Genomic DNA, 20,294 nt, shown 5'->3' with positions numbered 1-20,294 from the left:
CCCGGCCCCTCGGGGCGGGGAAAGGAGGGGGGGGCCGCTCGGCGCCTCTGCAGCTCCGGGAGGGTTTGCATTGGCCGCTCTGCGCCTGGGGAGGGGGGGAGGCTGCCTGCAACCCCCCCCCCCTTCTCTCCAGCCCCTCCTCTCCCCGGCGGGAGGGGGGCCCGGGGGGGCGAGCTGCAGCCCGGATATTTGGGGGAGGGGGCGAGCGCAGCCCCCCCACCCCCGTGTGCCGAGGGGGGGGCCCCCGGCTGCCGGCTCGGCATTGGAGGAGCGGTGCTGGGGGAACGGGGGGGCTGCAGCCCCCAGCCCCCGCGGGCGGGCGGGGTGGGGGCCGGCCTGCTGGCTCGGGCTGCTCGAGCATTGGCGGATGCGGGGAGGGAGGGGGGCAGGAAGCGGGGGGGCAGGGGGGAGCCCGAGCGGCTGGAGGGGCGGGGGGGGGGGGGTCTCTATGAATAGGGTGGGGGGCTTCTCGAGCAAAAGAAGAGCGGAAAGTTTGCGGCGCCGGCGGTGAGGGTGCGGCGAGGCGGGCGGGGCCCGGGCCGGAGCCGGCGGCGGCGGCGCTCGGCGGGGGAGCAGCAGCCGGGGGGCCCCCGCTGGATTTTTGTAGGGGGGGTGGTATCGCCCCCTCCTTCTCCTCCCCCCAGGGTGTGAAAGTGCAAGAGGAAGTGCAGCCGCTGCCATCTTTCCTCCGCTCCAAACACACAGGGACGGACGGGAGCCGGCAGCCCGGAGCCGCAGCCGCCGGAGCCCCGTCCCTCCCGGCTCGCTGCAGCCGCGCCGCGCACGCCCCTTCCCGCGACGGCCGCAGCGCCTCGTGGCGGCCGGGCCCGGGCGGAGCTCGCAGCGCTCGGCGGCGGCCCCGCGCCCCTCCGCAGCCCGAGCCTTTTGTCTCGCCCCCCCTCTTCTTTCTTCCCCCCCCTTCTCCCTCCGCCCGCCATCCCCTCGCACTGGGCAGGGAGCGGAGCGCGCACCGCCGCCGCCGGCCCGGCCAGGGGCGGGGAGGAGCAGGAGGAGGAGGAGGAGGAGGAGGAGGAGGAGGAGCAGCGCGCCGCCCGGCGGCCCTGAGAGTGCGCGCCCCCTGCGGGCGCCAGCGGGGCGGCGCAAGCCCCATGGAGCGGGTGAGCGAGGCCGCCGCTTGCGGCCCCTCGTCGGGCTGCTACACGTACCAGGTGAGCCGGCACAGCGCCGACATGCTGCACAGCCTCAACCAGCAGCGCAAGAACGGCGGCCGTTTCTGCGACGTGCTCCTCCGCGTGGGCGACGAGAGCTTTCCGGCGCACCGGGCGGTGCTGGCCGCCTGCAGCGAGTACTTCGAGTCGGTGTTCAGCGCGCAGCTGGGCGACGGAGCTGGCGGCGGCGGCGGCGGCGGAGGAGAAGGGGGCACGACGGAGGCGGCGGCGGCCGGTGGTGCCGCGGCGGCGGCCGGCGGTGCCGCCGGGGGCGGGCGGGAACTGGAGATGCACACCATCAGCTCCAAGGTGTTCGGAGACATCCTGGACTTCGCCTACACGTCGCGCATCGTGGTGCGGCTGGAGAGCTTCCCAGAGCTCATGACTGCTGCCAAGTTCCTGCTGATGCGCTCGGTGATTGACATCTGCCAGGAGGTCATCAAGCAGTCCAATGTGCAGATCCTCGTGCCCCCCGCGCGCCCCGACATTATGCTGTTCCGCCCGGGGGCTGCTGACCTTGGTTTCCCTCTTGATATGACCAATGGTGCCACCTTGGCCCCCAATGGCAATGGCATCGCTGGCATGCCCGAAGATGAGGCCACGCGGGCTGCGCTCACCGCTGCTCAGTCCTCCCTGCCCGTTCTGCAGGGTGTGGACCGCCTGCCCATGGTGGCAGGCCCCCTTTCCCCACCACTGCTGGCCTCACCCTTTCAGAACGTTGCTGCTAGTGCCCCCACTTTGAGTACCAAGAGGGGCAGAGGGCGTCCCCGTAAAGCCAACCTCTTGGACTCCATGATGTTTGGTGCCCCTGGGGGGCTGCGAGAGGCTGGCATCCTGCCTTGTGGCCTCTGCGGGAAGGTGTTTACGGATGCTAACCGTCTTCGTCAGCACGAGGCTCAACACGGGGTGACGAGCTTACAGCTGGGCTACATAGACATCCCACCCCCGAGACTGGGTGAAAATGGTGTCCCTGGTCAGGATGACCCTGATGCCCCCCGAAAGAGGAGCAGGACGAGGAAACAGGTGGCCTGTGAGATCTGTGGCAAGATTTTTCGGGACGTGTACCACCTGAATCGGCACAAGCTGTCACACTCTGGTGAGAAGCCTTACTCTTGTCCGGTGTGTGGGTTACGGTTCAAGCGGAAAGACAGGATGTCCTATCATGTGCGATCTCACGATGGCTCAGTGGGAAAGCCCTACATCTGCCAGAGCTGTGGAAAAGGCTTTTCCAGGTAAGAGAGTACTTATAAGGGTCATAGACACACACACAGAGACCTAGGAAGTTGCCTTTCCCATCCCCTGGGAAACAAGAACAATTTGTGCATAGGGTAGTTTGACTGTTCCAGTTTAAAATGCCTTGAGAAATGAGACTTTCATCATTTCCGCTGGGAGGCTGTTCTACAGTCACTTGAGAGGATTTAAAAGTAATTAAGATGTAGAACTGGGAGTCAGTTGGCTTCTGGGTAACATTCCCGGCTTTGTCCCAGACTTGGAGTATGCGTGTCCTTGGGCAAATCAGTTAGTCTCTCCCTCAAACGACTCTTCTGTGAAATGGGTATTGAAATAATTACCTACCTCACATAAGTGGCTAGAGACTACTGATTTGTAAGTGGTTTGAAGGTGCTGTTGAAGTGCAAAATATTAATACATCTCAAGTTTATTATTTTTCTCGTATCCATTTTAAATTTTCTTTTTCTTAACTTCCCTTCATTTCTCTTAGTTCGTAATGTTTTTTATCACCCAAATGTGAAGGAAGAGGTGAGATTTCAAAGGCTGCAGCATCAAGTATCTTTTAATACATGATCTTTGTGTCCTTTGGGTTTACATCCTTCTGAAGGGGATCCTGTTTCTGCCCTGCAACATACGTAAGATCTGTGCATTTAATGTTGCTGATTTTTTGTTGTCGCTGTTTGTGGGAGTTAATTTAATATAAGTAGTTTGGTACACGTAGTCATGTTAGTGGTATCTTACAGTCTAAGTTAATGCATTTGCAACTTTTTTTTTGTAAGTTTGCTGCTCGCTTTCAGGCTAGAAGTAGTGGGGGAGGGGGGATGCCTACACTCCGCGTTCCCTTTGTAGCAGCCGCCGATTTTCTACAGCAGTTGGTTTGCTCCAACAGGAGAGGAGGAATCGAGGCAGGAAAATGAATCAAAAGGCTTCTAGGGCTAGAATTGTCCCAGCTGTATAAATGTAGGAATTGTGCTCCTGCTAGCTCTCTTGTGGGTAGAGGAACTTTTTGTTACTGAAATAAAGAAAATGCAGATTTTTCTTTAAAAAATGAATAAAAAATCAGCAATAATTAGGGGATGCACTGTCTTCGGCACTGCAAATTTAGTGGAGGAAAGTCATAAAACAGGAAATTTCATCTGTTAGCTAAAAGTGAAAGTATGCTTTTTACTATAGTACTACCTGAGATCATCTGCCAATTTTTATTGCTTTTAGTCACGTTTAAAATTTTCTGTTGCTGTATGAAAGATTTTTGTCAACAATGGGAGGTGAAAGATACGTGTCGAACTCTCAATTATCCCAGTAATTTAATACGAAAAAGAAGGAATAGCGTTACAAAAATGAACAAAAGTGTCGATACATCTTTGTAAAATCCAAGTAGGAAAGGCAGAGAATCTTTCCTATGTAGAAGTATTCAGTTATAGGAGCAGCCAAAGGAAAGCTGGAAGCGCAATGTCTGATTTTGGTGTCCTTTCCTTCATTCAGTAGCACAGCACATGAGGTTACCAGGCTTGAAGCACCTGGAAGGACCCCAGCCAGGCTTTCTGGTTGCACAGCTCCAGCCCCCGTGCTGGAGCATCAGGTTTAACAGCCTGCCTGCAAAGTTCAGTCAATTTTCTGTCTGCCTTGTGTGAATTCCATCCCGCGTCCTCTCATTGGCGCAGCTGGAAAGCTGGGGGAGGAGAGGGTGGAGAACTTGTTTCCAAGCAGTTTGGGCCTCATACAATGAAAAGCTTTCTTCCCCCTAGGAGAAACTCCCACCAGGAAAATCTGCAGCTATTCAGTCTTCTCTTCAAACTAGGCTTTACTGATTGTGAAGAACGGTCTGACTTTTTTTCAGTAATAATTTGCTCTTCCATTGCACCTTCTAGTTGGGACCTCCAGAGCACTTATTTGTATTAATGCAGTCTCCCCACCAAGTTGTGAGTTAGGACAGCATTTTTTTGTCTTGCTGATGGATAACGTGTCACAGCAACAGAGTTAGAGTCAGTCTTTTTGCACAAAGGTGCTTAAAGTTGGCTTCTTACATCCATGTTTGGGACATAAATCAAAAGGGACCAACTTTCAAATATTCAGCAACTGTAAATCAAATTTCCCTGATTGTCAAGATCTGAATAGGATTTTGGAAGAAGACATGCAGGTTTGAAAATTGTAGCTTGCATTTCTGTTTTCTTTGGTCGTTCAGTCATAATTTCTTCTTGAGAAAATGCTGCCTTTGTAGCAAGTTGGAGAGAGTACTTACCAAGGTAGAGTGCCAGTTGTTGGTGATCTGGTTCTTGCAAAGTTAAATGTCGCTATATTTGGAATAGATCCACCACAAGGATTGTCTCTTTTTTGGTTAAAATTGTAAGTTTATTTTTAGTATTTGTTTTAAGTGTGCATATGTGTATTTTCTTTTAAGGCCAGACCACTTGAATGGACACATCAAACAGGTGCATACCTCAGAGAGACCTCACAAGTGTCAGGTAGGAGCTGGAGGGGTTTAGACTGACGTATGGGTAATCTTTTTGTTTTAAGGCACTAGATTTATGAGTATGCAGAGAATTATGAAGTATCAATAACAATTTGTGGGACTACGTGTGTGAGGTTGGGACAAATATTTGTAAATAATGGTATTCAACAGCGGTAGCTTTACAGTCCTCCTGTCCCCCAGCCCCTTGTGTCAGCTGCTGCTTTGGTCCTCCTGCCTCCCTCCCCATCCCCAGATGTTCTCCCTGCTGCTCTGCCCCAGTCTCCCCCTGGATCTCTTACCCAGCCACCGTGTCCCTGGGCTTAGAGCCAATGACAAAGGCGATGCCCCCTTTTTTCCACACCCTCTTCCACATTCACGGTGGTTACCAGCAGGAGGCTCCAATGATGACTTTTTTTTTTAAAGAATAATTTCAAATAAAATTGGTGAATTAACATCAATTTCCAAGATGCTCTTTTTATCACATAGCCTTCAGAACATTGCACTGAGCAAAATTGGAAGCTTTTTTTTTATCCCAGTGAGAGTATAGATAATATTAGCACAATACCGTTTGTGAGGTAATATCATAATGCTGTATATAGTTTTTTGTTGTTGTTTTTGTTTTTTTACAGTCAATAAACTATTTGTTGGGGTTTGAAAGAACAAATCACGAAAGATATTTTGTAATTAATTTGTATAGAGATTTAAAAGGTGCCTGGAAGTGTTAATTAAGTTGAGAATCTGCTTCCATTATCACCCACTGTATTCACATATTTGTTGGGCAAACATCTAAAGCATATGTTGAGCGAACAGTCTCCATGCTTGTTCTCTGAGGAAAGGCTTAGCTATCTATTTATTTTAAGAAGGTTTGAGCAAGATAACTTCATTTTCTTTGAAGACAGTGAAGGTTAGAGGATTTTTTTTCTTTAAAAATGTTGACCACATTCTATAAACCAAGTCAATCCTACGTGACTGCTGCCTTCTCATCGGCTTTATTTTTCCATCTCTTGACGCATCTTTGCTATGTTTCCTCCAAATTGTGAAAGTTTTGAAATGTTTTTGCAATTTTATTAATCCAGTGAACAGATTTTCATATAGAGAGAGCTATCTAAAGGTTTCTGTTGACTTCAGCAAGATCTGTGGGAGCTCAGAACCTTTAAAAATCAGTCCACAGAGCCTTCGTGTTGATTTTACATCTTGCCCTATCAAAAACCTAAGACTCATTTAAACTTCTTAAGATGATTTAGGGCTGTAGATTCATATAAATTGGGAAATTCTGCTCTCAAGAAAGACCACACAATTTGGAGATAGCAAGGCGTCTGTGTATAAATAACACAGAAGATAACTGAAAAAAATTATCCATAGAGCATTTATTTGTGTACAGATACAAAAATTAATATTTAGGTCCCCACATAACCGGGAAGTCATCAGTCTTTTGCCAGTTCATATCAAGGTTACTGAACGCGTGAAATTTATGAATAACACTGATGTGTATGAATTGTCCTTTGCCAGCTGATACCTGATAATTTTTTTACAGTTTTCTGATTGAATTAAGTGTTAAAAATAACCTCTGCAAATGTGAATCAGAGGGTACACTAAGAGCTAGAAAATCAAGAAATACAGAAGCTAAGATTGTACAGCCAAACTCAACTCTGTCTCCTTGCACACATGTATTTTGTGATAGCATTTGCTAAGAACAGTCTTTCTCACTGTGTGTTTGTTTTTTAAAGTACAGTAATGTTACATGCACTGTTCATTTCAGTTAAAAGATATAGGCTATAGGGTACAAGCATGAGGGCAGGGTTGAGGTTGTCATTTCAGGCTTGGTTTGTTGCTGATTTTTGACTGCTTAACCTTGCAAAGTTAATTTGTCATTAATCTTAAACAATGGGTAGAATTTTTTTTAAAGAGCTGTCATGTGTCTTCGCAAAAAATACTTCACGATATCCTGTCAGATTAAGAAAGTCTTCTTGAGTATGCACAAATCTGATGCACATGTTACAACCACGGAAGGGATGGTATCACTGAAAATTTGTTTCAAATCTGAAAGCTGATACATAAATTGATAAAGTTCTCCTTCCGATTATCTCATAACCAATAACACTTCTGTTCCATGACGTGTATCTAGACACAGAATCTGGCTGCTAGGAAGGAAAATAGCTTAATGTTGACATGTTGCTTCGCCACTTTTTGTTCAGTTTGTCATTGATTTCTTTCAGCAAACTATCCCCCATGAGAGTAGGCCAAGCAACATTGAGCATCATTTTTGAATCTGTTGAGTTCCTGTTGAAAATTCCTGTTATTGTCACACTTTGTTTATATTTACTGCAAAAGAGGTTCTTTAGGTAAACAGAAAAACCTTCCAGAATCCTCTGTTCTAGTGGAATTCTTGGAAGTACTCTGCTGCTGTGATCTAAACAAAATCCAGGCTGTTTACCTGAGTCCTCATGTTTCTTGGCATACTGGTGAATATCTAATGTTTTGTAGGGGTGGCAATGTGGCATCAATGTACGTTTTGGACTGCCAAAACAAAAGAGGTAGGGTGTCAACCCAACTTCAGAACAATAAAATGAAACCCTGAGAAGCAGGACAGTTGTAAGCTAAATGTTACTGCAGTAGTGTAGCTTGGCATGTAATCCTGTGCTCATCTCCTTAATGTAATGGTTGGGCTTCACAGGTCTTTGAAAAACTCTCCCAGCCTCCAGCACCTGCAGCACGTGATGCCAGACACAGACCTGATTCCAGCTTTTTCATTACTGTTAAAATAGATTCAGAATGGTGAATGCCTCCACAGACCCAAGGCATCTGAAAAATCAGATCCAAGAAATTGCTTTGGTGTCCAGATAATGGCACTCTGGCTACATTTCCCCTGGATTGTTGCACTGTTGATATATATTATTATTTTTAAATCTGACAGTTGAGTTCTGGGTAAAGGAGAAGGGGTAAGTTAGTTTTCTGGCCGTAATGGGATAGGTCAGTTTGTTGGCTCATCATGGGAAGGGGTAAGGCTGGATTGTTGGCTTTTGAGGGTGAATGGTATAAAAGCTAGGCTGCAGTTTGGGAGGAAACTGATCTGAAAGTCTGTGAATGGGAAAGAAAAAGGGGAGAAAACAGAAGTTTGCTCCTTCTCTGAGAGAAGAGGCAGGTTGTTCCTCTGGCAATTTAAATAAATAAAATAGAACAAAGTAGGTTAAATTAAAGCATAACCTTTGACAAAGAAAAAGATCTATTTATTTAAATAAACATAAAATTGGCATCCCAAGTCCAGTGCTTTTCCCATTGATTTCAATGCAGAATGAGTTTCTTCCTGTCCTAATTTTTCTTACTTCCTGCCTATTAGCAGGAAAATGGCAGCCACCATGGAATAAGCTCAGAGACATCCACAGCCATAGAAAAGTTGAAACTTCAAGAGGTATTTCTTCAACCATGTTTTTTAAACTTTATATATATTCTTTTTGATCTATTTATGTACCTGTGCAATGTTTGATAGGAAGGCACTGGATTTTTCTTCTGTGATTAACAATTAATGATAAATACTTAGTACTCACTTAGCACTTCACATCTTCTATAAAATAAAACTTTTTACTTTTTTGTTGTTGTTTTTGCTCTATACCTTTTATAAATATTAACTATTTGGATATTAACTTTGGGGTTTTCTTTAAGCATAGTCCTGTCTCCCATTGTTATGATTTAGCTAAACTGATTCTTGCTTTCTCCACTGGACTGATTTTTTTTAAGATTCTTCACAGATATATTTGCTATATAGATTATCCAAAGGTGAACTTTGCAAAACTCAGCAGCAACACAGAAATGATTATATTGCCTTTTCCTAAGCTTTCAACTTGATCAGTTCAATATGGGACAGATACAGTTTTACTTCTGGCATCCCTGTATTTGTGTGGTTTGTCTCTGGTCTGCTTTATAAACTAATGCACTCCCAATGCAGTTGTATGGACGCCTACTGTGGCTCAATATTACTAGGGTAACTGATGATGGATCTTTTGGCTGTCATCCTTGGTTGTCTAGTTATATACCTTCAGTTGATATCCAGCAGATTGATTAGTGTCAGTGCTAGAATCCTGGCTTAACTGAGGGTTTACCTCTAATAACATTTAAGTAAGTGAAAGCTGCACCTGTTTTGCTCAGCGCTGTGTCCTGAGATTTCAAATGAAGAGAAATCTTTCACGTTCAAGAATTTGCCTCTTGATCTTCACTGCTTGTGATTTATGATTCCTTGTCTGGTGAGCTGAGTCAAATCTCTGTGTATCATGGAAAACCAGATAATTTTACTGTTGCCTTTTTAAGTACATTAAGTCCTGATCCTGTGAGGTGCTAAGTCTTGTGCTTGCTGCAGGGTAGCCTCAGCTCCATGGGAGTTTATCATACTTAAGTATCTCAAAGGATCAAATCAGTCTAAAGCCTGTTGAAATTGGTAGATACTTTTCAGCTACCTTCAATGTTTTTTTTGGATTAAGCTCTGGATTAACTAAATTTCATAAAATTACGTGGGTTACCCTCTTTTGTATTTGTCGAATCCATTTATCTGAAGTTATTACTTTGTAATTTTAGTAGGTTTGTTACTTTTACAAGTCTGTCTCTGGCGAAGATTTGTCTAATTACACACTGATACTTGAAAAGACAGAATGTATCCAGTTCCCATATCACTTAATATTCTCATGTTATCTCATAAGGGACTCTGGTTATACATTTTAAAACTCCATTATTTTATATAAAGGGGTGGTATAAACCAAACACTGTACACTCTGGAATGTCACTGTTGCCCACTTGGTCTGGTCATTCTAACATATGCTTGCTTTTGTTTTCGCTCTTCCATTTGTGAGCAATGGTTTTGGAGTATAACAACTCGCACAGTGTATTACTGGTAGTTTATTATTTTAATTCATATTAGAGGTACAGCTAGCCTTTCAGAACTGGCAGGCCATTGTAGTGGGCCATATACATAGCCTGTGTGCCTGTTGACTGCTATGATTTTAAAATTGGGAGGGAGCCTTCCCTCATCTGTCATATGGATTGCCTTTGGGAAGTGAGCAAGTAGTACACCAGATCAAAAGCTGGGAAAAAATAAGAAAACCTTGAAGAAAATAGGGAGGCCTGTAGCTTGTGTAGCCTTTTAGCTGAAAGTAAGAGACAGGTAGCCTTGAGCTAGCAGAAGCAAGGAAGATAAGGGATAAAAGGTAAAAAAACAAGAAGGAGAAAACCAGCTCCAGACTGACCTATAGTAACCTTTTGCTCACTAAGGGTCGTTAACATATTAAAAATCACACCCATCAAACGCTAATGTATGCTAATGTGGGATTTGGTGTTCCCCTGCACTGTTCCTCTGTAATGCGCAAACTCAGTAGAGATAAGTTAGGTGAGCTGTAATGGCCAATCAAAAGTAGCCAAAGAGAGAGTTTTCACAAGTATGCTGTGTATAAATGACGGTGATTCGAGTCAGAGGTGTGCTCGCTTTGTGAAAGATCGCCAAGCATCTGACTCTGCAGTTATATAATTAATTCTTTAATTAAAAGACCTTTGTGTGGGTTATTGGAGTTTTGGATTGGATTATTCGTGTGGACCCTCTGTGTGCTTATTGGCATGGCACACTGGGCACGAACCTACGGACAACAGGCCATATACACAGCCTGCGTGCCTGCCGACTGCTGTGATTATAAAATTGGGAGGGAGCCTTCCCTCAGCTGTCATATGGATTGCCTCTGGGAAGTGGGCAAGTAGTACACCAGATCAAGCTTGTTTCATGATAGTAAGTGGAATATGATAACTTGATCAGGGGTAAGTTGTCACAGATCAGTGTCATTCAGTTATTTTGATACCTGCTCACTTCTGAGGCTTCACTCCCACACTTTGTCTGTACTGCTACTGTGGATACCAGAATGGCTTTTACTGTCTTTTGTCCTCTCATCCCAGCCAATTCTCTGATGCTTCCTTATATGTCTTCTTAGCCCAAAGGGTTTGATCCTCTGTACTGGAGTCAGATTGCTCAGATCAAAGAGTAAAATTTAGGAAGGTGACAGAGAGGACATTTTGAGTGGTTTAAAGTGATTGTAATGGCTCAGTGAGATGGCAGAATTCACTGTAACTGGAATGAATTGGTTTGTGCTATTTCTTTTACTGAATATTACTCAAAGTGTTAGTATCTTCATCCTCAATGAGGGGCTATGGCCTTAGAATTCTATCTTAAGTTTTACTGTCTGTAGTATGTTAGAGCTATTTTCTTGCTTCCTTAATTCTTTTAAGTAGTAACATCACATCTTCTGCAGTATGTTGGTGATCTGAATTGTTTATTTGTGGGGAAATGGCTTGTGTATCATGTCATTTGCATACACAGGGTCTAAGGTATTTACTCTAAACAATACATAACAGATTTGACAAATATCAGTGCTTTGAGCAGAGCTGATGAGTCACATGGTTCTCGTTGTACCTGCAGACTTGTAATGCTTCCTTTGCCACTCGTGACCGACTGCGCTCACACCTAGCATGTCATGAAGACAAAGTTCCATGCCAGGTGTGCGGGAAGTACTTGCGGGCAGCATATATGGCAGATCATTTGAAGAAACATAGTGAAGGACCAAGCAATTTCTGCACTATCTGTAATCGAGGTAATGAGGAAACTACTTTTTTTTTGTTTCAGTGGAATGGGAAAGTGCTTGAGGGAAGCTGTAAGGCTTCGTGACCCTCTGCAACAGGAGGAGGTTATACCATATAAGTGTATATATTCTTTGTTTTCCTTATTGAATGCTTAACCTTGAAACTGATGGAGCTATAGGACTGGCCATTTTACATGGCTGATAGTTCCTGAAAATACTTGGTTTAAATTTAAAGGAAATTATATTTTTATACAGTTTTGAGAATTTTATTTGCTAAATAGCCAGATGCCTATAAAATAACCGTGATATGTTGCTTTGCCACTGTTCATCATGCACATATTTTCCTATACCTGGTTGGAACTGAGTGCCTGCATTCAGTCTGGAAGAAGAATCTCTGAAATAAACATGAAGTTGAAAATCACATACTATACATAAAAGATCTACATTGTATTATCGGTCTTGCCTAACCTCCTGGTGCAGTAGTAGAATGAAGCTGCTTCTCTCTCTTCACCCAAGAAATTGGTTTGTATTAATGTACATTTCCAGAACACATCTGGTAAAGAGCACTAGAAATGTGCTTTACTTCTATTTGTGTAAATACAGCTTTGAAGCTTTTCCATCTGTTTGTGGTACCGTCCAACTGGAAAGAGAGTTGTAGATACAGGTTGTGTGGGATGTGAGGCAAGCTGGGCAAATTTCAGAAAGAAAAAAGTCATTTTGACTTACCCATGTCTGTTTTGTTTTATTTTGAATGATTAATAATCAACTTCAAAGTATATTGCTGGCTCACACCCGTGCACGTACCTAGTAAGTGTGGGATCAGGTTGCTGCTGTGTTTTGTGATCTCGTTTTTTCTGATGAGTTGCTTTTTGTTAATGTGTGTTCACTTTTATAATTTAAGAGAGGTGATATCTTTTGAGAGAATAAAGCTGTTCTGTACTTAATGATGTGAGGATTTCAGGAGCTTTTAGATGACTAGGAGGTGATGAGTAATGAGAGACATTAAATTGTGAGAGAGGTGTTTCCAGTATTTGAACCATATGTTAGGTCCTGAAAATGATACTATCAGTTTGAGTGCAAATGTCATCCGGGTTGAAAATCTTCAGATTCTGAAGCTCCGGGCAGATGGTTTGAAATGAAGCTTGGCCTCCTCTTCAGCTAAAGGCCTATCTTCTGAAACACCCCTTAGGCTTATCCCAATCCTCTCTGTGGTAACAACATGGAGGACAGTAGCCAAGATCCAGGTGCTATCCTGCTCTCTTTCATCTGAACATGGTGCTAAAGAAAAACTCACATGGGGTGCGCGAAATTGTCACCTTTCCAGGGCTCATAAGCTTGAGTTTCAACTTAACTCCCACTGGATGTCGCTGCAGCTCTTTCGAAATTTAGTCAGCATGACAAACAAATGTTCAAACAATGAAATGATTGAAAAAATTTTTCATATCTTACAAGTTTAAATGTACAGTGGAAATTTAAATAAAATAGGCACTTTGGTGTGGAAGGCTAGGGAACCTGTTGTATAGCAAACTGTAACCAGCTACTTTATTCTTACAGTTCGTGTATTTCTTACGTGTTGCTGTGAATTTCAGTATAAATCAGCACTTACAAACCATAACTGAACTGTTGAATAATTGTTAAATATTTACCTTCTTTTAAAATTCATGGGAAAGGGAAGTTACAGACTGGCATTGCCAAAATAATGGTATTATGAACTCATTATGTGCCGTGAATTTTGATTACAGATTTATGATCTGTGATACTGGGATTTTTAATCCAAAATGTTCTAGAATCAAGTGAGTGTTCATTGTTTGAAAGAGATATCTTTTAGATTGCAGAGGCTGGAGACATGAAACACAGTGGAAAATGTATGAGTTAGAAACCTCTGTTTCATAGGCATTGGTGCAGCCAGAAGCTATGTGCTGTCCTCCCAGCTGTGATCGTGCCATGGCTACAGTGCTCGTGCAATGGGATTTTTGATTTATTCTTTCTCTTGCTGATGTGCTGGTGTATTGAACACGAAACCAAAAATGTGCATTGTTTGTTTCACAGAAATCAAATGAGTTAGGAGATGAGTGTATATTCCAGTCACAAGTAGGATGAAATTTTTTGCAGTAAAATAAGTTCTTGTCTTTTGCATGGTGGGTTCAGAGTTGATTAAAAGCGGAAGCATTCTCCAGATGTTCTGGCTAAATCCAAATCAGAATTTTTGAAAAATGAGTATTCTGCAGCTATTTCTGTAGTCTGTCTCCTTGTGGATGTTAACTGAGACATCAAGGGACAGATCCCATCTATCAAAAGCAGACCATTTCCTTTGTATGCATGTTTTTAATGTTGTTTTCTCTGGAATGAAGAAATAATCTGCTCTGCAGAGCTGTGAGATGAATATGGGTAAAACAATGAATACATTACATTGAAAAATACTGCCGCTTTATCCTCTGCATTAGCCCGATTTTGTTTTTAAAGAGATTTTAAAAAGCAAAGGATTATTGACTCCGAATTTCCCCTGCTCCCCCCCCGTCTACCTAGGACAGCTATTCATAATTAAGACCTACCAAAAAAAAAAAGCCAGTGCTGAGTGCTTTAGGAAAAAAAAAAGGATGAAATCAAAAAAATCTCACTTCAAACAGCTTCCTATGAAGCAGTTGGCATTCGTACTGCTTGATGGAAGTTGATGACTCAAGTGTTCATCTGCCAAGTGTGTGAAGGGAGGCTAACACACTTTGCAGGCAGCTTTCATTATACAAAACAATGTATTCTACAAATAGAATTGCAGAGTTCAGAAAAAATATTGTATAGCAGAGATTACAACTCTAGATTTTCCTGTGTCAGTTGTACAGAAAAACACTGAATAACTTTATGCAGTCCTTTTTTTAATCGTTGGCAGTAGGATTCTAATGTGTTGCTAAAACGCGTTAGAAAGAGGCTTATCTCAGCATGCATTTGGGTTTCAGACACATGTAGGAAGTAAGGGAAGTAAGTACCTTACAATTGGAAGCATTGTTGTTCCATCTTTTCTCTACTGGACAAACACCAGTTCTTTCCATATCTACAGTGGATTTTGGTAGTTGGAAAAATATATTCTCCTGCAGCCCAGTGACATTCAGTACAGCATTTTGTGTGTGAGGGTAGGTCTTGTCTTATTTCAGAGGGGAATAGCCGTATGTTAATTCCCTGGATGACTTGGCCTCAATAGTTCTGCTCCCTTGTATTTTGAGAGTAGTATGTTCTTGGTTTCTTCACTTGTGCTTTTCTTGCTGTATCTATCTACTTCTCTGTACTTCTATCTTCAATTCAGGGATCCACAGCAACCATCTCTTGTTCATTCTCAGCAGCCTACCCTTTGTCCCCACGAGCAAGTTGCTGTGGAGTTTGGTCTTGCTCTGCAGGTCCTGTATATATAATTATTAATAACCCCTGGATAGTCTTTGGTCCTGGCTTCTGAGCTAACTCTGTGCAGAGGGTTATTCTGTTGGGGAGCCACAAGGAATTCTAGTGTAAAGCCACATTCATTATTAAATTCAGCACCTGAAACTAACAGCTGCTGTCAGAAAATCCACCCAAGAAGTGTGCCAGCATTGGTTTTGCGTCCTTCCTAATATATTATTTTATCTCACTGAATGTAAATGCAATTATATCACCATAAAAGTAGGATTACAGTACAGATGAACAGATTACAGCATATCTCTTCATTTTTAAAGTGAAGCATTGACCTGAAAGTTCTGTTTCAAGGGCTTGTGCTGCAAATGCTGTATTGGTTTAATAAGTCTCAGGTTTTCTCTATCCAGAACACGAACTGTATCTGTGACCGTGAAACATGTGTTGTGCTCTCTGTTCTTAAAGCAAAATGTTTCCAGCATGACAGTGTGATGATATTCTGTCAAAATTTAATTTTAAGAAATGGTTGTTGAAAGTCTTTAAAACTGTCTTCCATGTGCCTTATATATGGTCCAAATATTTCTAGTATTAACTGCAAAGCTTATTAAAATCTTATTTAAAAAACGTTCCAAAATACTTGTGAGATAATATATTACATTAAATGAAAAGTCCTTATTTGTGAGAGTTAATAAATAAATAAGCACATGTACAAATGTTTAAAAAAAAAAAAAAAAACTGTTTAGAAATCTGAGTTTGAAATATATGTTTTTAATTTCCATAGTTTGGGCTTACAGATCAGAGCTAATAGAAGTACTGAAATTTGATTTTGAAATACTTTTTTGCTAACCACAGACAAAATACGAGTTTCAGTATGTTTTTTTAAAACTCGGGATGAGCTGAATGGGGGAAAGATTTTTTCAAAAATTATTATTTAATGGCAAACTTGTAATAGGGAATATGAACAAGAGAAAGATATAAAGAACAGGGAAGGCAGATGTGTGTCTTTGCTGGTGGCAGGATCTCATCTCCTTTTATCTTGTTTAGGTTTCTCCTCTGCCTCCTACTTAAAGGTCCATGTTAAAACCCACCACGGTGTTCCCCTTCCCCAGGTCTCCAGGCACCAGGAATCCATCCCGAATGGGGGAGCAGCGTTCCACTGCGTCAGGACCTATGGCATCAAAGGCAAGAGACTCCCTGCTCTGCACCTTGCTGCTCTGTGCAGAACTTTGTGTTGTGGGTTGTTGGGCTGGGTGTGAGAAAGGGAAGGGAGGAAGGACAAGGAAAATACTGGAAATAAGCTGAGGGAGAATAAGTGAAATCAGTGTGTGTAATGTTTGCCCTTGGATAGCTGATTTAACAAGTCTGGGGGAATGACATAGGCAGATGAGAGGACTTGAATTTTTGGCAGCTTCTTAAATTTTAGAGATGGGAAAAGCCGTGCTCGTTCATCTTGACCTAGGAACCGGCAGTATTATGGGTTAAAGAAAGTCTGTATCAGTGAAAAGCTCGTTTTTTTTTTTCCTGTTGGAAGTCCTTATAGAGTTACTACAGAAGCCCTTTGGTTCTGGGTGGTGTGCTGATTTAACAAGAGATTTACTCCAGCTCAGTGCTGTGTTGATTTCATGCATATCCTGTTTGGTTCATAATGCCGAGTCCAGAGCAAATCTGTCTTTTGGGTTGTGCCAAGTGGTTCTTTAGTCTTTTAGAGTTAATAGTAGATACAGCTTATTTGTATTCAGAGGCTTGTTTAGGGAGTATGTCTGGGTTTCCCACGCTCATTCATATACACTGAGCAAAAAGTGTGGACAAACTTCCTTGGCATAGTGCCAGAGGAGAATGGGGAACGCTCCAAAAATACCAATGGCTTTGCCAGGATATGTATCCAAATGGCTTAAAATAGTGTCTCAAACTCCTGTTTCACACTACAGTGTTTAAACATGAAATAATTTTAGATTATGAAGATCGCTTCTAACAGTGTTGCACTTAGCATTTAAAAAAGAGTTCCCCAGGATTAAATGGAATTGCACCTCTGAAACTGCAGTAGCTCTCTACTGCTGTGCTGAGTGAATGAGTAAAATATGTCCAGGTTTTTTCACATCTTCCTGTAGCTTATTGTAGTTTATTAGGTTTCTAGGCTCTCCCTCAAAGTATCAACTGTATTTCAGAAGTGTGGGGAGTGACTTCTACAGTTAAAACTCATAATCGGGTCCATGTATTTGTAGTGCCTGAGGTATAAACTTTGTGAGACACCTTCTGGGATTCAAAAACCAGAGACATGTTATGGATGCATTCACTATCACTACAAATCCATGTTAAAAACCTGGATCTTGCTGTGATAGCAACTCTGTAGTTTGGAAAGAGGACGTGCTCAAGGGCTTCAGAATATGTGGGGTTGCAGTGCTAAGCGTGTATCATTCTAACATGACAGGCATTATTGAATCAGGTGGTAAACAGTATCATCTGTCTGAATGCATGTGTTTTGGGAGATAAGGTTCTGAAAACTTCTCTCTTTTCTTTTTCCCACAGAAGGACAGAAATGTTCACATTCGGACCCGATTGAGAGTTCTGATTCATACGGAGACCTCTCTGACACCAGTGACCTCAAGACTCCCGAGAAACAGAGCACCAATGGGTCCTTCTCATGTGACATGGCAGTCAGCAAAAACAAAATGGAGACGGAGGGAGAGAAGAAGTACCCGTGCCCTGAATGTGGCAGCTTTTTCAGATCAAAGTCTTATCTGAACAAACACATACAGAAAGTTCACGTCAGGGCCCTTGGTGGCCCACTGGGGGACCTTGGTCCTGCTCTAGGATCCCCCTTTTCACCCCAACAGAACATGTCTCTTCTGGAGTCATTTGGGTTTCAGATCGTCCAGTCAGCATTTGCATCATCCCTAGTGGATCCAGAGGTCGACCAGCAACCAATGGGGCCAGAGGGAAAATGAGATCAGTTTGACCTTAAAGCAAAGCAGCAGTCTGGCTATAATGATAAGATGCTGTGAATGAAAGAGGAAATAATGAAATTTGGTTCTATAGCTGAGAATTTTTTATTCATTTTAGCTTCCCTCTTTGTCTCATGCTCTACCCCACCATTAAACCTTCTCTGGGGAGAGGGTAAAAATGCTTCTTAGCTGATAAATTACAGAAGACGGTGACCTTGGATAGGAGACATGATTTAAAACACCAAATGGAGCTTTAGAGGCTGCAGTGGGTGTTTTGTCATGATTTTCTAGAATAAAAAAGAAGTTGCCAGCACTGATCTGAGAATTAGAGACAGTCCTAGTGACCAAGGCACATGGGGAGCTACAGCTACACGGAGCTATATTCTGTTCCCTCTCTATTCCCCGTCTTCCCTAACCCACCCCAGAAAAACACAGTAAATTTTAAAAACAGACCCCTTATTGACTGAATATAACATTAAGAAAAATGTCCCATGGTTACAATGCAGTTGTCCTTTTAAAAACAAAAAAAATGTGAAGAAGGTGAGAGAATTTGAACCCCTTCTGCCATTTGTGAGGCTGTGAGTGCTTCAGCAGAACTGAACTGCTGAGAAAAATCGCCATTCAGAACAGGTTTTGTTATTTTTAACCATTGAACTTGCTGTCAGGTTTTTAATTCTCTATTATTATTATTATTTTAGGACCTGTTGTAGTGAATTGCTACTGAAAAGCCAGTCTAAGGCAATACACAGAGCACTCTTAAAGCAGCAGTCACATTAGGGTTAGTATTAATTTTTTTTTAGATGTACCATAATTAATAACTTGGCTAGTTGATTGTTTTAAGTCTATGAAAGAAATAGTTTTATGGGGAAAAAAAAAAAGGAAAAAATACCATTGCAGTCTGGTTGACTGGTGCTCATTTTTCTTGTGGGGACCTAGGGTATAAACATGATCAGCTATCGGGTTAACACTATGTACCACTGACTTGTTTAGTGTGAATAAACCCAGGGGTTCACAGAGTGATTTTGGTTTAATTGGATTGGACTCTATTAAAGAAGTTAGTATGTTACTTTGCATCCCCTCGTTTTGTCTGGTTTTTGAGCAATTTAGCCACCTGTCCAAAAGGTGTGCAAATGAGAACCAGTAAATACAATATTAATCCCTCTCTCCATTGTACTGTACTCTCAGTGACCTGGGCTTTTGGCTACAGTCATGCTCTCCTGATCTGCCTTTAGTCAGGTTTGCAAAAGCCAGTCTTACTCATTTCTTTTCTGAGAAGGGTTTGTACTATAAGAGATGGGAATTGTGAACAGCAGATCTCTGAAAAAATAATTGATAACAAAAGGCAAAGAAGCAGCGCTTCTAGGCTGTTCGAGGTTCCATTTAATCTGAAAAAAAAACACTTGTGCAGAAATAGTGTCCTTTCTTGGCCTTCCCTCTCCTCCCATGTAGTTTTTCAAGGTCTTTATGTACCAAATCCAGGTATAAATGTTGTTTGATTAGCTCAACACAGGGTTAGGAGTTAGGAATACTCTGAGTTATAATTATGGTTCTGCTATTGATGTTCAAAGTCGTGTAGGGCAGCTCATTTAATTTATTCCTTGATTTCCTATCTGCGAAGAGTTTTCTCTACATCACCAAATAGTTGTGAGGGTTAATGAAAAAAGGTTAAAGTGATTTGGTAAACCAAACTGCTATGTAGGTACTGAGTATTTCCAGAAAGGCCATTCTGAAGAGCCCAAGTCCCACGCCATTCTCGTATTCTGTGAAACAATAGCATTCATTCCCCATCATTAATGCAGTGACAGGACAGACCACTGCAGACCAGGACTTACATCCTCTGTAAGAGGTATGTCTGTATTAAATGTGAACGTAGCCACAAACTGCTGCTATGGCACTTTGTGTATGTACACTTTGTGTTGTGCTCCTAATCCAAACCCTGCAGCTAATCTATAACTGAAGTAAGATGTTGTGGGATACATTCCTCTGTTAATTTTGTGTTGAAAACGTAGAACGTTTTGTAAGTATATAGGTTTTGGAATGTCGTTCTAAGCTCTACTAAATTAGAAGCACCAGCTTCTCTCATGTAAGAAGCTACATTTTAATGCCTACTCTTGAGTATTTTAAGCGGAGGATGAATAATCAATGGTTTTCTCTTCACAGTACTAGCACTTTCTAAATTGAGAGCATGTAGCAATGGGCTTGACATTTTGCTATTAGTTTAGGTTGGGAGACTGAAAGACATTATCTTCTCCATTCATCTTCCCCCAGAATCCTGGGAATAGGCATGAGTCTTATTTAAAAGTGAAAGAAAAAAACACAAAATAAACAACAACAACAAGAAAAAACACTCACCCACCCCACCCCCAAACCAAAGCTTCTATTGCTGTTGCTATACTGATAAGCTTATTTGACAAGCAAAAACAGGACATTTCAGAAAGGTAACAAAACAGTTTAAAATAACTTACAAATCTAGACCATGGCAAGGCAACCCTGTAAGCTGCCAAGCAAGTCAAGATAGAGCAGG

The 20,294-nt window shown here is 42.5% G+C and overlaps 1 protein-coding gene across 4 annotated transcripts; it reads left to right on the top strand.

Moving 5' to 3' along the window:
* Positions 1 to 604: 604 nt before the first annotated feature.
* On the top strand, positions 605 to 18,932 carry PATZ1 (POZ/BTB and AT hook containing zinc finger 1). 4 transcript variants are annotated; one of them, XM_040577563.1, is made up of 6 exons: positions 616 to 2,401; positions 4,798 to 4,861; positions 8,189 to 8,257; positions 11,294 to 11,465; positions 15,873 to 16,010; positions 17,355 to 18,932. In XM_040577563.1, exons 1-6 carry the CDS (start codon positions 1,110 to 1,112, stop codon positions 17,771 to 17,773), a joined length of 2,154 nt encoding a protein of 717 aa, XP_040433497.1. In that variant the 5' UTR covers positions 616 to 1,109; the 3' UTR covers positions 17,774 to 18,932. The 4 variants fall into 4 exon arrangements, with proteins under 4 accessions (XP_040433499.1, XP_040433497.1, XP_040433496.1 ...); XM_040577562.1 differs by having other exon boundaries at positions 617 to 2,401; positions 8,186 to 8,257; XM_040577565.1 differs by lacking the exon at positions 8,189 to 8,257 and having other exon boundaries at positions 605 to 2,401; positions 15,938 to 16,010; positions 17,355 to 17,486.
* The last annotated feature ends 1,362 nt before the right edge of the window (positions 18,933 to 20,294 follow it).

This window comes from Cygnus olor, chromosome 17, assembly GCF_009769625.2.
Source record: "Cygnus olor isolate bCygOlo1 chromosome 17, bCygOlo1.pri.v2, whole genome shotgun sequence".
NCBI classification, from domain to species: Eukaryota; Metazoa; Chordata; class Aves; order Anseriformes; family Anatidae; genus Cygnus; species Cygnus olor.
Note: the sequence above shows the minus strand (reverse complement) of the source record. Positions and strands in the feature narration are given on the sequence as shown.